Source organism: Carettochelys insculpta, chromosome 11 (genome assembly GCF_033958435.1).
Source record: "Carettochelys insculpta isolate YL-2023 chromosome 11, ASM3395843v1, whole genome shotgun sequence".
In the NCBI taxonomy this organism is placed as follows: Eukaryota; Metazoa; Chordata; order Testudines; family Carettochelyidae; genus Carettochelys; species Carettochelys insculpta.
The window spans coordinates 34765417-34779447 of record NC_134147.1 but is presented as its reverse complement, the minus strand read 5'-3'; the positions used below and the strand labels follow the sequence as shown (position 1 = coordinate 34779447).

At 42.2% G+C, this 14031-nt stretch overlaps 1 protein-coding gene across 1 annotated transcript in view; it reads left to right on the top strand.

The window, feature by feature from the left end:
* Positions 1-14031, top strand: part of ITPR1 (inositol 1,4,5-trisphosphate receptor type 1) — a 269958-nt gene that overhangs the window by 91924 nt on the left and 164003 nt on the right. The window contains exons 8-14 of the mRNA XM_075005225.1: positions 1216-1299; positions 1387-1533; positions 2307-2402; positions 4124-4168; positions 7935-8089; positions 10715-10814; positions 11318-11478. Of these exons, the coding sequence (XP_074861326.1) occupies positions 1216-1299; positions 1387-1533; positions 2307-2402; positions 4124-4168; positions 7935-8089; positions 10715-10814; positions 11318-11478 (788 nt within the window). The remainder of the gene's footprint in view (positions 1-1215; positions 1300-1386; positions 1534-2306; positions 2403-4123; positions 4169-7934; positions 8090-10714; positions 10815-11317; positions 11479-14031) is intronic.

The window sequence follows — 14031 nt, the reverse complement described above, 5'->3', positions numbered from 1 at the left end:
TAACTAACGGGTTATTTTTCTTTTGGGGGAGGTTCTGAAAAAAATCAGTTAGCAGATTTTTCTGGTTTAGTTCAATGTTTCTGGTGAAAAGGGCCCTGTTGATTCAGTGTAAAACAGTGTTGAGAGTGGAGTGCTGAGCTCAAATCTCTGTTCAGAGCAGAGATAGAAACCTGGGTCTTCAACATCCCAGGAGTGCCCCAGTGTCCAAGTGAGGGTATCTGGTCAGCTCAGATGTCTCTCTCACTCTTGCCTGTTGAAGCTGATTCATTAGAATTGGAGAGATCAGAGAGAGTGAGTGAGGGTGGTTGGGGCACAGGCTAGGGATTTGGGAGACCCAACTTTAAGTTGTTCCTCAGCAAATAATTACTTACATAGAGTGGAACAATACAAGGGGACAGATTCAGAAACCTACCTGAGAAGAGTCTCTAGCAGTGGTCCCCAACCTGTGCAGCAACCCCCTGGTTAGGTGTCCGGGTGCCTGGGCCAGCCCCCATGAGGGAAAAGGGAGAGAACCTCACCCAGCTCCCCTGCTTCCACTGAAGCCCTGCCCCTGGATTGGGCCCCTGCTCTTTGCTCCCAGCCCAGAGGGAGGGAGAGTGCAGACACTCTGGCTATGTCTGCAGAAAGAAGCCTTTCCGGGAGATCTCCTCTTCTGAAAGAATTTCTTTCGAAAGAGGGCATCCACACACAAAAAGATCAAAAGAGTGATCTGCTCTTTCGAAAGAGCGTCCACGCAGCCCCTGCTCTTTTGAAAGAATGGGTCAGGGATAGAAACATCGGGAGCCATGGGGACTGCTCTTTGGGGAGGGGGGAGGGCCTGCAGAGTGTCTGCATGCATTTTCTGTGCCTGGGTCTTTGACAGTTGAGGCGAGTGCCCTAGACACTGAACTAAAGGTTTACAAGGGGGCACCACATCCAGTGCTCTGCTTCTGTGAATCTAGACTATTTTTCTCTGGCCCAAATATTTAGTTAATTGTAATCAGATTTATGAAGAGTGTTTTGGGTCAGTCGAGACTGCCTGTTTTAGTGAATAAATTATCTGAGAAGTTTGACCCATCTTTGTTCTTGACAAAGCCAGATTGAGGTATTCACATAATGAATAAGGACCTGAAATTCGCTTTCTACTGTTTTTTTTTTAAAGGCAGCACTTTGCAGTGTCTTACCTCACTGTCCCTATACTTCTGATGTAACTAGTGATACCAGTTTTTGTTCTAGGTCAACTCTGTGAATTGCAACACGAGCTGGAAAATTGTTCTTTTCATGAAATGGAGCGATAACAAAGATGATATTTTAAAAGGGGTAAGTTGGGAAACTCATGTTGCTGCTGGCTTTTTATGAGTCTGCATTTTAGAGTTGGTGTTGATCATTCTGTCTTGGCTTTGACAGGGAGATGTGGTACGGTTGTTTCATGCGGAGCAGGAGAAGTTTCTGACTTGTGATGAGCACAGAAAGAAGCAGCATGTCTTCCTGAGAACTACTGGGAGACAGTCAGCCACTTCTGCAACTAGTTCAAAAGCACTGTGGGAAGTTGAGGTAAAGACAACATCTCAGAGGCTGTACATGTGATTTTATTGTAACAATTGGGGCTTCCATTTAAAGATTTGTTCTAGGAGATTTTTTTTCCCTCAGGTAAAACTTCTTTCCAGGTTTCAAAGTTCCAAGACCAGAAAATTCCATTGTTTATGAGCATTTCTGGATTTTTTTCTTTATTACCAGGGCTCTTTTTTCCCTGGTGGAACACACTAGAACTGCATTCTGCCACTGTTTTTAAAACATGGTGGGGTGGCTCTGAGACACATGTGTCTCTTTAAACAACCACTTGTGGCTCCTGCCACTGCCACCACAACACCTCTGGCTCCCTACAGCTTCCTGCCTGCTGATGAAAGAGCAGGACTCAATTTAATTGATTTCAATGGCTGGTGCTGGCCATTAAACCAATTACATTGAGCATTGCTCTTTCAGCATAGTAGGTCAGGGAGTTGCCCCTGCCACACTGTCTGTGGGGAGCCCGAGGGCTGGGGGGAGTCCCACAGCCGTGCAGAATGGAACATGGCGGCTGGCAAAGGAGCAGCAGCATGTGGTACTCCTTTGGAAAGGTAAGTGAATCCTGTGTTAGGGGTGTTAAAGGCTACAATGGGTTGGGGCTATGGAGAGGTGCAGGGGGGTTAAGGCTGACAATGGGTTGGGGCCATGAGGAGGTGGGTAGTTAAGGCTGGTAGCAGGGGGTGTGGAGTTTAAAGGCTGCAGTAGTAGGTTGGGGCCACAGGGGGGTGGGAGGTCACAGTCTTACTCCACTCTCTCTCCAGGTGGTGCAACATGACCCTTGTCGAGGTGGTGCAGGATACTGGAATAGTCTTTTCCGGTTCAAACATCTTGCTACTGGACACTACTTAGCAGCAGAGGTAAGTACCATGGGAAGGACCCATAAACTCTGCTTCTTTTTTTCCTCAGTGCTGTCTTCCTTTATCCCATCCCAAAAAACTCTAATTGAGGTTTGCAAACAGATTAGTGAATGATCAGGATGTAGGATTAGTGTTACTAATGATCAAACTATACAAGAGTAGATAGTATCAGCATCCCAGACTTGTGAGACAAAATAATTTCTTGAAAGATGCTTGGAAAAAACACTGCACTACAAGAAAGACCATATGTCCCTACCCTTTTTGTTAGGGGCAGGTATTGTTGTCTTTTTGTTTTTGTTTAGAAAATAAATAAATGATGCTATTTTTATGTAAACAATCAAAATAAAGATGAACTCATTAGAGGGAGAGTAAGTGAATGGAGAGAGAAACTGTTACCATGCGTTGAGGGAAATGAGCTGAACCATTGTTGTATCCTCTGGGTTCTTTGATTTCCAAACAGAACGTAGCAGTGCTCATAAAGGAGAGAAGTAAGGAGTTATAGCAGCCTTCTAGAAATTGTCATGAACGTTTACCTGTCCAAACATATTTTCTGGGAAAAAACAAAAAAAATCCAGCAGGGTCAATTAAGGTGGATGTAATTTTGGAAGGCTCATTGCCTGGAACTGGTGAACTGTTAACACTCGTTAAGAGTCGCTGAAACTAACTTGCCCCTGTGTAACTTGAAATAGATATGTAAAGGGAGACAAACATAGCTGTAAAAACTAAGGTGCTGGGAATGTGCGGGGAGTGGGAGGGCGGGGTTGGAGTGAAGAAAAGCAATGTAGCCTATCGGAATGAAAGCACAAGTTCAACACACAGACTCCTGCTTTATGTGTAGTTACTAAATAGATTCCAGAACATGTACTAGCCTTTTGCCAAGTACAGAATGGATCAACAGGATGGGATTACAGTGGTTGCTTAGCAAATCATGGGCTAATTAGCTGTTAAAACTATGGACACATACTCATGTGAAGGTACAATGGGAGAAATTGCTGAATTTGTACATAATGTGGCAAAACAGCTTTTATGAAAGGAAAATGTCAAATGTTGACATGATCAAGATGTTTCCTAACTTGTAGCAGAAAGCTGGCTGAATGTTTTGAAACTTCATTGGGATTTCCAAACGTAAAAGCTTTTACACAATGTCCACAAAAATTTTCCTTCCCTCACTGTGAGCTTTAGTGGTATCCTGAACTGATTAGTTCACTCTCTTTTTTTACAAGATTGCTGGTCTGCTTAATTCTGTTCCTGGCTACACAGCTGTTTGGTTTGGTTTTGAAATTTTAATGGCATCATACGTGTGTTCATAGATTCAGAGGTCTGATTCCCTTACATGTGTTCATAGATTCCCATTACCACTGTGGGTAAATTATTCTGATCTCCTGTATAACACAAACTATAGAACTTGCCCAAACTAATTCCTAGAGCGTATTTTTCTAAAAAGTATTCAGTCTTGATTTAAAAATTGCCCACCATGAGCAGGCTATTGCAAACCTTAATAAATTGTTCCTGTGGTTAATCATTCTCCATATCTGAATTTGTATACCTTCAATTTCCAGCCATTAGCTCTTATGCTGCTTGACTGAAGAATCCAGTGTTGCGTACTTCTGTAGAAAAAGGTGCAACTGCCACAGAATAAGCTAGATCTCCCCACAACATTTTATATGGGCGGGAGGGCAGAAAACCAAACTGTTGACTTGCCTGTGATTCTGTTTCATTAGGTAAACCCTGACTATGAGGAAGATGGCCAGGAGTGTCAATCCTCAGTAAGTATAGGCAAGAATACAGTTGGCCCCCATTAGGAGGAATTGCACAGGCCCTGGTTTTGAATGGCAAGTGAATAGACAATAACAAGGCTTTCCTGCTATTTTAAACAAGTCAGTTTTAAGCATGGATCGAAGGTATTGCATGCTATGCTCTAGCCTGAGACTGAATATTGAAGGTTGGTGAAGATACTGAAAAGCTCCATGCTTTCAAATGTCTTGATTTTAAATAGCTTCTATTAGGATAACATCTGATCCATTTCTTAGAAGGTTTAACTCTTAACCGCTTTGATGCATTTTCTTTCACAAAGTCTGATGAGTAAGTCTCTCAAGATGAGGTCAGATACCAAATATCCTGAATAGCGTCTTTATCCCATGAGCCAAATGAACTACAAGTTGGACCTCCCTGCATCCTTGGAACCTGACCAGTCCTGAACCTGGAAGTTTGTCTGACCAAGGGAGGTCAAGGCTAGCCCATCCTCTGGTTTCCCACCCCTTGAGCTCCTATTCTAGCCACTGGCCCAACTCTCTTGTCTCCTGGTCTTGCTATGTTAGTTTTTCCACAGTGAGTGCTCCAAGCCCAGAGCATGCCCAGTGTCCCTGACCAGGCTGGACTAGAGAGTCCCAGACCAAAGAGGTCAAACCTATAGTTTATTCACAAATGAAATCTTTCCCTAAGGAAAGATATCACAGATGATTAATTATCTATTTTTTTCCCCTGATCAATGTATTGCATAATGGGAGATGGCTTGGTTTAGAAGCAAGGATGAAACATGTATGTCCTTGGCGAAGAGAAAAGTATATCTAGATGCATGGAAGTGAAAAAAGTTCTGAGTTTTCTTTGTAGGAGTACTAGTTGGCTTGTCACCCTGCCTACATATGAAGGTGATTTAAAGTGATTGCCATTAAAAACTAGTATTTGCTACCAGCCACCCAAAAGTTAACCCAGTTACTTCCTGTAAAAACACAAAGACAGTCCAGTAGCACTTTAAAGACTAACAAAATAATTTTTTAGGTGGTGAGCTTTTGTGGGACAGACCCACTTCTTCAGACCATAGCCATACCAGAATAGACTCAATATTTAAGGCACAGAGAACCATAAATTGTTATCGAGGTTGACAAATCAGAAAAATAGTAATCAAGGTGGGCAAATCAGAAGAGCAGAGGGGTGGTAGGAGGAGGGAAAATCAAGAGCCAGGTAAAGCTACGTATGTAAAAGAGTCCTTTTAATGAGCCAGGTAATTAGTAATTTCGCCCCTCTGCTCTTCTGGTTTGTCCACTTTGATTAGTATTTTTCTGATTTGTCAACCTTGATAACAATTTATGGTTCTCTGTGCCTTAAATATTGAGTCTGTTCTGGTATGGCTATGGTCTGAAGAAGTGGGTCTGTCCCACAAAAGCTCACCATCGAATAAATTATTTTTTTAGGCTTTAAAGTGCTACTGGACTGCCTTTTGGTTTTGGTAGAATATGGACTAACACAGCTATCTCTCTGTTACTATTGCAGTTACTTCCTGTTACAGCTTACAGCTCTACCTCTTTGTGGCAAATGCTGACCTCCTTCCAATGCTATATGTTTAGTACATATTCTGGACAGTGAAAACCAACTTAATTTTAACTTTCCAGGGAAGCACTAATGGTTTCTGGTATCTCATTGACAGTCAAAACAGATTTTGATTCTTACCACTATCATTACACACAAGTCCCTCTCTCCAGAATGATCTCAGGCTGTTGGATTTTACTCCAAGGTTCCATCAAGAAGTGGTTTCTGGTTTTCCTCTTAAAACTCTTCACCACCAGGTGGCGAAAATAGACCACAAACAAATGGCAGGGCACACAAACTCCCAGACATACAAGTAGAATTTAAACTCCTTTAACTCAAGAGATGGTGTTAGCAACCTAACTTTCTTTGAATACAGTAACTTTGATTCTGGGTTGTATATTTTCAGGACTGCAAATTTCTCTGCATAGTATCTGCCTGGGCTTTCATTATTTATTCCTCCAATTAATGAGCAGTGCAGAATTTTGATTTCAATTAGCATGAATAATACTTCCCAAATGACACTCTTCAACATTATAAGGGACCGACTGTGTCATTTTTGTAATCATGTTTGTTTTTAAAGTAATACTTTCTGTTCCCTGTTTGCTGTTGCCTGGTTTGTAATTTAGCCATAATCTCGAGAATTGGCTAATTTATTGCCTCCAGTGCCAAAAGCATTTAATTGTGTGAATTTTCAGCGTCTGCCATGTTTGGAAGCAAGCAAGAGGCTTGGTGAACACATGTTAAATTTTTAAGAACTCAGTACAAGTGTAGAGTAGATGAAGTCTCAACTGATTGTTAGTCCCCCAAAGAGCTTGAATACATAGCTGCATATGTTTTTAAATGCAGCACACCAATTTGAGTGCCTGATATGTATATTTTACCCTCTTACTACAAAATGACAAACAAAAAAAGGTGACTATTTCCACTTTGAAGCCGAGTTGTCACTTGCTCAAAAACTTGATAAGAGGATATCCTGAAGTATGTTTATATGATATTTTTAAACATTCTATAGTGTTTGTATAATCCTAGCTCTTTCAGTTCAAGCTGAGACTTTCAAAAATAGGTGCTTTTATGTTTAGCATCCTAAATCAGTGATGAGGTATCTTACCAAGTGGCCTGACATTTACCAGTACTGAGATCCGTGTTTCCCATTGAAGTTCATGCAAGTTGGTGGTTACTCAGCTGTTTTTAAAAGTCCCATTTGAGTGTTTAACTATGGATCTTGGGCACCAGTGTTTTGAAAGTCTTGGCCTACTTTGCTAACATTACCTTATTGGAGATTCCTGCTGGTGTTCCCAGGAAGGATCTTTGAGGAAGCACAAACCACAGCTTTTTCTCATTTTTTTCCCCTTTGACCTTCAATTTTTCTGACTATTCACTACTTTGTAGTGTCATCCAAGCTCTTGTTCCTTTTGCAGATATTGGCAATTACCTCTTTCAGTTAATTAATAAAGGTGACTTCATTAATGAAAGCATTAACTTGGCCAGTGCTTACTCTTGTCCTAACACATAATGTTGTCTTATTATTTGTTGCACATTGATCACATTTGAATGTTGAAACATAAGCGCCAGGGGCTGAAATGAAAACTACAGGCTGGAAGACTTCTCATTTACTACTTGTTTTTTCATCAGTGCCTGACAACTATAATTCCGTTTCTGCTACTGGAATCTATTAGGTGCTGCTGATACTGACAGTGTGACTAGGAAATAGAATTGCCAGCTATCATTTTTTGCAGTTCACCAAATATTTTTATTTAAGGTTATATATGTGACTTGTCAAGTAGACATCTGGAGCCCTTCAGCAGCAATCTCTAGGGTAGGTATCTTGTGAGACATGGATCATCTGCTGCCCAGTCTGAAGCTAATGCGGGTTTTCAGTGCATTGTGAGGTGAATGTCGTGGCAAGTGGAGTGTTTCTTTTGGCACTCAGTGTGAAGAGACATAAACATAGCATTGCTTAGGAATTATTACATTATAACCCAGAGGTTCTCAAAAGTTACCAACAGCAGACAAAGCAAAGAAATGTCTTTGGCAAAAGCAGCTAATTGTCATTTTTATTTCAGTCCAAAAGCACAGCAGGATCTTCTGCCAGTACCAGCACTTGGAGAGGCTGATATTTGTGTGCACAAATTATGAAACAAATTAATATAATACTTGGCTTTTCACACTGGTCTGAGAGTTCTTGGAATCTCATTTCTGACTTCATTTAATTGGATTCTTTCTTAGACTGATCCTGATCAGGATGCATCCAGAAGAGGGTTGCATAATGCTCAGGAGAAGATGGCTTACTGTTTGGTATCCGTACCTGAAGGAAACGATATCTCCTCTATCTTTGAGCTGGATCCCACCACTTTGCGAGGGGGAGATAGTCTTGTGCCAAGGTATGATGTTAACTGTAACAGGTTCTCACTTCCTTTAGGCTTACAACAGTACCGAGCTGGGGCTGAGCATCCTTCTTGGTTGTCACTGGCACTAGAACCACTAATTGTTGGAAGATGGAGACACTATATAGCACTTACTTTTAAGATTGTCAAAAAATTAACTATTTTTCCCCTTTCAAGTTAATTAAAGCCATTAATAGTAATAATTAATTAATAGTAATAATACCTAGCAAGTAAAAAGCACTTCATCAGTACATCTCCAAGCAGTTTACAAAGGAGATAGCTAAATATATAATGCACGTAGTGAATAAACAATGCCACTAAAACATTGGATTAGTAAAATGTGTGGTAAATGCAAACAATAGATCTAGATAAAACCAACAGGAGCGAAGCCTTTCTGAAGTTAACGCTATGGATAAATATTATTCCACAGTGGACATCAGTTGTCAAAGTAGACCTTAAAAATGTGAACAGTGTCAACTTTTTTTCGTAGTTAGGCTTCAGGAGTCTCTGTGGCTAGGAAGACTTTTGAAACGCTGTAAAAACTATTGATGTGACAGTATCTTTAGGCATAAAACTTTCAGTTGGTGTCTGAATGGCAGCTGGGTGGTGTGATTTCCAGCACAAGCAGCCATGAACTAACTCCTCTTCAGTTAGTACCTGTGTCCAGGTCTGTCTGATTCCCTGGGTCTGAGCTCAGGTAGCTAGTCCAACCTACTGTCCATGTCGCAATGTCCAAACTGCTGGTTTTAGCGTACTAGCTCCTCCACTGTCTACCCATGCTAGGAATCCCACCTCCAGGCGGCTGTGTAGGCACACACTTAAACTGTATGTGAAAGAACTTAAAGAACTTTGTTTTTGCTGCAAAGCATAGTTTAATTGAAATTCTAGTTCCGAAACAGGGAATAAAAAAGCCTGTCTGTGTGTAATTCTGATTCCATGATTGGGGTGCATGCTTCCTAAATGTACACGTGACTGCTAATACAGGGTCAGCCTTCCTGGGTTTGGACTTGAGGGATTTAGTTGCCAGACTTGGGGTGATCAGTTCTGCCCTGGCCTCAGACCTTGCTCCTGGGCTCCCCACCCTGCTATCACTGCAGCTTCCTGACTCCCTCCCCTCCTACCCCCGCAGGGTCCCCAGCTGCTGACTCGGGCCCCAGCTACCCCCCACCCCAGCCTTCGCAGGTGCAGCTTCCTGGGGATGCAGCTTTCTGCCCAACTGCACGGAGGAGCCACCGTGAGCCACTGCTTCCCAGCCAGGGGCTTTGCGCACAGTTCCAGCTGTGGCTTCTGCTGACTATGGCTTCCCACCCAGCCCCTTAACAGCCCAGGCCACTGCTCCCTGCTGCTGGCTCAGGCTCTCTGGCTGCTGCCCCAGACCTCTCTTGCTGCCAGACCAGCTGTGGCTGCCCTGGGCTCCTGCCATTGATCTGTCTTGGCCACTCCTCCTCCCAGCCCCCAACTCTCTGGTCCTGCAAGATCCATGGTCCTGCTGGACTATAGATGTTGCCAGACAAGAGGGTGCTGGATTTGGAAGTTTTAACCTGTATAGCTTAATCCTTCCTGGTTGGCCCTGTTGTTCCAGTTCTTAATTTGTCTGTAGACATGATCTCCTTGTTGCAATTTTCAATTTGAGCTGTATATTATGTTGAGACCACCCAATTTGTGGAAACTGTTAACTATCCTTTAGTCCTTGCCACTTCATGATACTAAGTAAATATATCATCACAGAGAGTGCGTGTGTGCGTGCGCGTGTGTGAAATAAGTGGATACTTTTTTTAAATGGGAACAACCTCTTATTGTAACAAAGACCCTGCTAATTTACTTTCTCTGATAATTGACTAGATCATAGACTGGGCATGGCCAGTAGTCAAACAGTTTTCAAAGAGTAAGTAGTACTTTCAGATAGCTTTTTCTTTCCCATTTATGCACAGGAGATAATTAAAGTTGAGCTGCAGTAAATACAGATGCACTTTGCAGTTGAGTTTCCAATAAAGAGAAAAATTCAAGAGTTTTCCCTGTGTCGCCAGTTTGAAAAGTTTTGTTCTACTTATGGGACACTGGTGGCTGTGTCTACACTAGCCCAAAACTTCGAAATGGCCATTTCAAAGTTTAATAATGAAGCGCTGAAATACATATTCAGCGCCTCATTAGAATGCCGGCAGCTGTGGCACTTCGAAATCAATGTGGCTCGCCGCCGCGCGGCTCATCCAGATGGGGCTCCTTTTCGAACGGATCCCAGCAACTTCGGAATCCCCTTATTCCTATCGGCTGTTAAGAATACGGGTATTTCAAAGTTGGTGGGGTCCTTTTGAAAAGGAGCCTCACCTGGGTGAGCCGAGCAGCTGCAAGCTGCATCGATTTCAAAGTGCCGCGGCTGCCAGCGTTCTGATGAGGTGCTGAATATGTATTTCAGCGCTTCATTAGTAAACTTCGAAATGGCCGTTTGCATGGCCATTTCGAAGTTTTGGGCTATTATAGACACATACAGTGTTTCTAACAGAAAATAATCTGTCTCCTATTGACTCTTCCTGCCAAATCTTGAAGTTGTAGAAACCTAGGATTCCTTGTCAGTTATGTATCTTGAGAACTGTCTCTTTCTTACAACTATTGATTCTGTTGTAGGAACTCCTATGTCAGGCTTAGACACCTGTGTACAAACACCTGGGTTCATAGCACCAATATCCCCATTGATAAAGAAGAAGAGAAACCTGTGATGCTTAAAGTAAGTCTTAAATTTTAACCAATCCATCCTTAATCTCCTGGGTTTATTCAAAGAAAAAATTACAGTATTAAAAATCCTGAGCCCTCAAGGTTTATTATTTTGCGAGGTTAGTCAATTAACAAACAATGCAGTATTAATAAAGACTGCCTGTAGAGTATTGTAATGAAAAAGTGAACAGTGACATTAGTTGAATCATAAGCTTTTCAGCATCCTCTGTAATGGAATCATCAGGAGTAGCATATCAGTAAGTGTTTTGTGGCAATATTTTTCGTCTCATCTGATTTGAGACTGGAAAAGTGTGATGAATTGGAGAACTATAGATTTGCATTGAAGTTCTTTTGTTCTTAAACTTAATATTTGATCATAGATATTGTACTACTGTGTCCAATCTCGACTCTTGTTAGGACTGTTGTTTCTTTCATGTCTTAATATTACCAAGTTGCTTTATTGTTGCTTAGCCCTTTTGTGTTTTAATGTGATGCTAAAATTGACTTGGGCTTTAGATTGGCACCTCTCCAGTAAAAGAGGACAAAGAAGCTTTTGCTATAGTACCAGTTTCTCCTGCTGAAGTTCGGGACTTGGACTTTGCAAATGATGCAAGCAAGGTGTTGGGTTCCATTGCGGGCAAGCTGGAAAAGGGAACGATAACCCAAAATGAAAGAAGGTAGGAGATTCAAGAAGCAAGCCTCTTGTAATGAGAGGGTGGCTGCTTTCACAAAGTGACTCTTGGCATCAGAATAAATCTGTCCTGATCTCTATAGTACAGTTTGTTTGTTCTCCTCAGCTTTCTGTTTGGTCTAACTCTACAGGCCCCCTTTGGTTTTGCAATCTGCCAAACGTTGATAACTGCAAAGATAATGAAACTAGTTACTAAAAATCAAGTTGTAAGTGCACAGAAGATAATGAAATTATAAAGAAGAGCTAGCATGGATTTGTCAAAAACAAATCATACCAAAACCAACCTCATTACCTTCTTCAACAGGGTTACTGGTCTAACAGATACATCATAGCTACAGCTTTCTTTTAACTTGGTTTTAAATAATGTGTTTTCACATTTTGATGAGCAAACTATGCATATGTGGCCTAGATTAAATTACTGTAAGATGGCTTCACAGCTGGTTGAAAGACCATACTCAGAAAGCATTTAGCAATGACAGGGAGTCCTCAGATTTATGACACAATGCGTCCCTCTGAATTGTGTTGTAAATCTAAATGTTGTAAGTTGAAATGGATTTTCTCATAGTAATCAATGGTATCAAATGCAGGTTGGTGCCTGAACTGAGCTTGGTAGGCTATTTTCACCACAATATCCCGGTTTTTTGTAGTGGGGAAAAAAATTAGATGACTTACGTAGAAATGTCAATGTACAGGAAGTCCCCAGCTTAGGAACAGGTTGTGTTCCAAAACTTCAACATAAGTCAGTTGTTTGGACCTCGGGACGCATTTTCCCACAGAAGTAATATTGTAAGTGGTAGTTAAGTTCCCAAGCTACTGTGCAAAAGCCTGTTTAACCCATAATGTAGCTGTATGTCTGCAATGGAAAATAGTAGAAATAGTTGTTGATTTAACCTTGAATGCTGGTGCTTGAAGAAAGGAAGGATGAGGAGGTAGATGGAGATTCTGAAGGGGTCTTCTGGGCATCCCCCAGTGCACCCACCCCACCAGCCTCTGTGCCAGCTCCTACAGCCGCTCCCCTCTCCGTCCCTCTCCTCTTCCCCTCTCCCACCCATGGGCCGCTCCCAGACCCCATCACTAGGATGCAGTAAGTAGTGTGAGTGCGGGATGCAGGAAGAGCAGGGCTGGCCATGTACCCAGGGGCTGAAGAGAAGTGGTGGATTTCCCCTTCAGAGTGCTGCTTCTTTCCAGCCACTGGCTGTGTGAGCCCCCCCCCCCCCCCCCCAGTCCCCTGGGGTCCCCCAACCAGTACTTGCACTACTTGCCACAACCAATACCTCTTGCCTGCGCCCCCAAGGCTGCAGGTGAGCTTTTGTTTGTATGTGCGGATGTTCGTAAGTTGGATGTTTGACTTGGGAACTGCTTGAATTTATTTGGCAAACAGCATTCAAATAACCATAAAATCACATGTGCTTTTACCTTCAAGAATGGAGCTGGAAGAAGGTCTTTTTCAGTGGCTTGTTTGATGTCTTCCATTGCTAGATAGCCTTGCTGCTTGCTCTTGGTTAGCTCCCAACCACAGGCTTGGCCAGTCAGTGAGTATGAGCAGTGAAAGCAGTGATTGGTTGAGTTTCTCCATGTGATGTGTGCTGTTCTCTCAGCTGGCTTTCTTCGAAAGGGTGAAACAACCTCACCAGGGACAAAACGGACAGTCAATTGTAAAGTGTCATAAGTGATAGGACTACCTGTATTAGTTTCTTAGAGGAGAGCTGTTTCTGCACGTTTCCGGAGAAGAGATGATCACAGCCTTGTGGGAGAGTCACCAATGAATCAGTGTCCAATATAGATCACAAGGGCCCAAAATGCTGCATAGAAAAAGCAGTGGACCCATGTGTGACTGTTCATTATACCCTGAAAACTATCACACTGGAAGGGTGTATTTGGTAAGGTCCCAAAAGGTCAGTCCTGAGTGTGGTGCTTTTCAATATTTTCGTTCATGAGTTGGATCATAGTGTGGACGGTACATCTAGAACATTTGCAGATACCACCAAGTTAGGAGCAGTTACAAGAACTTTGGAAAATAGGAGTGGCCAATAGGGTCTGAATTCAAAAAGATAAAATTCAGTAGACTAATACAAAGAACTTCACTTAGAAAGGAAAAATCAAATGCAACTACGAAATGGGGAAGATCTGCTGAGAAAGATTTGGGGGTTATAGAGAATTGAGTGAGTCCACCATGTGACACAGTTGCAAAAAAGACTAACATCCTTTAGGAGTGTCATCTAAAGCAACGGGAGGCTGTTTGCCTGCTCTTGTCAGCGCTGTTGAAGATTTAAGTGGATTACTGTGTCTAATTCTGTGTGCCATGCTTTAGGAAGGACGCAGTCCAGAAGAGAACCAAAGTAAAATAATGAAAGATTTAGAAATTGTGACTTTGAAGGCAACGTTGAGAAACTGGGAGCGTTTAATCTTGGAGAAGACTGGGGAAGGGGAGACTTGGTCAGAGTCTTCAAACAAGTTAGTCTGTTGTAAAGAGAACAGTGGTGAGTTGCTGTGTATAGGTAGGGCAAGAGGTAATGTGCTTAATCTGTAGCAAAGGAGA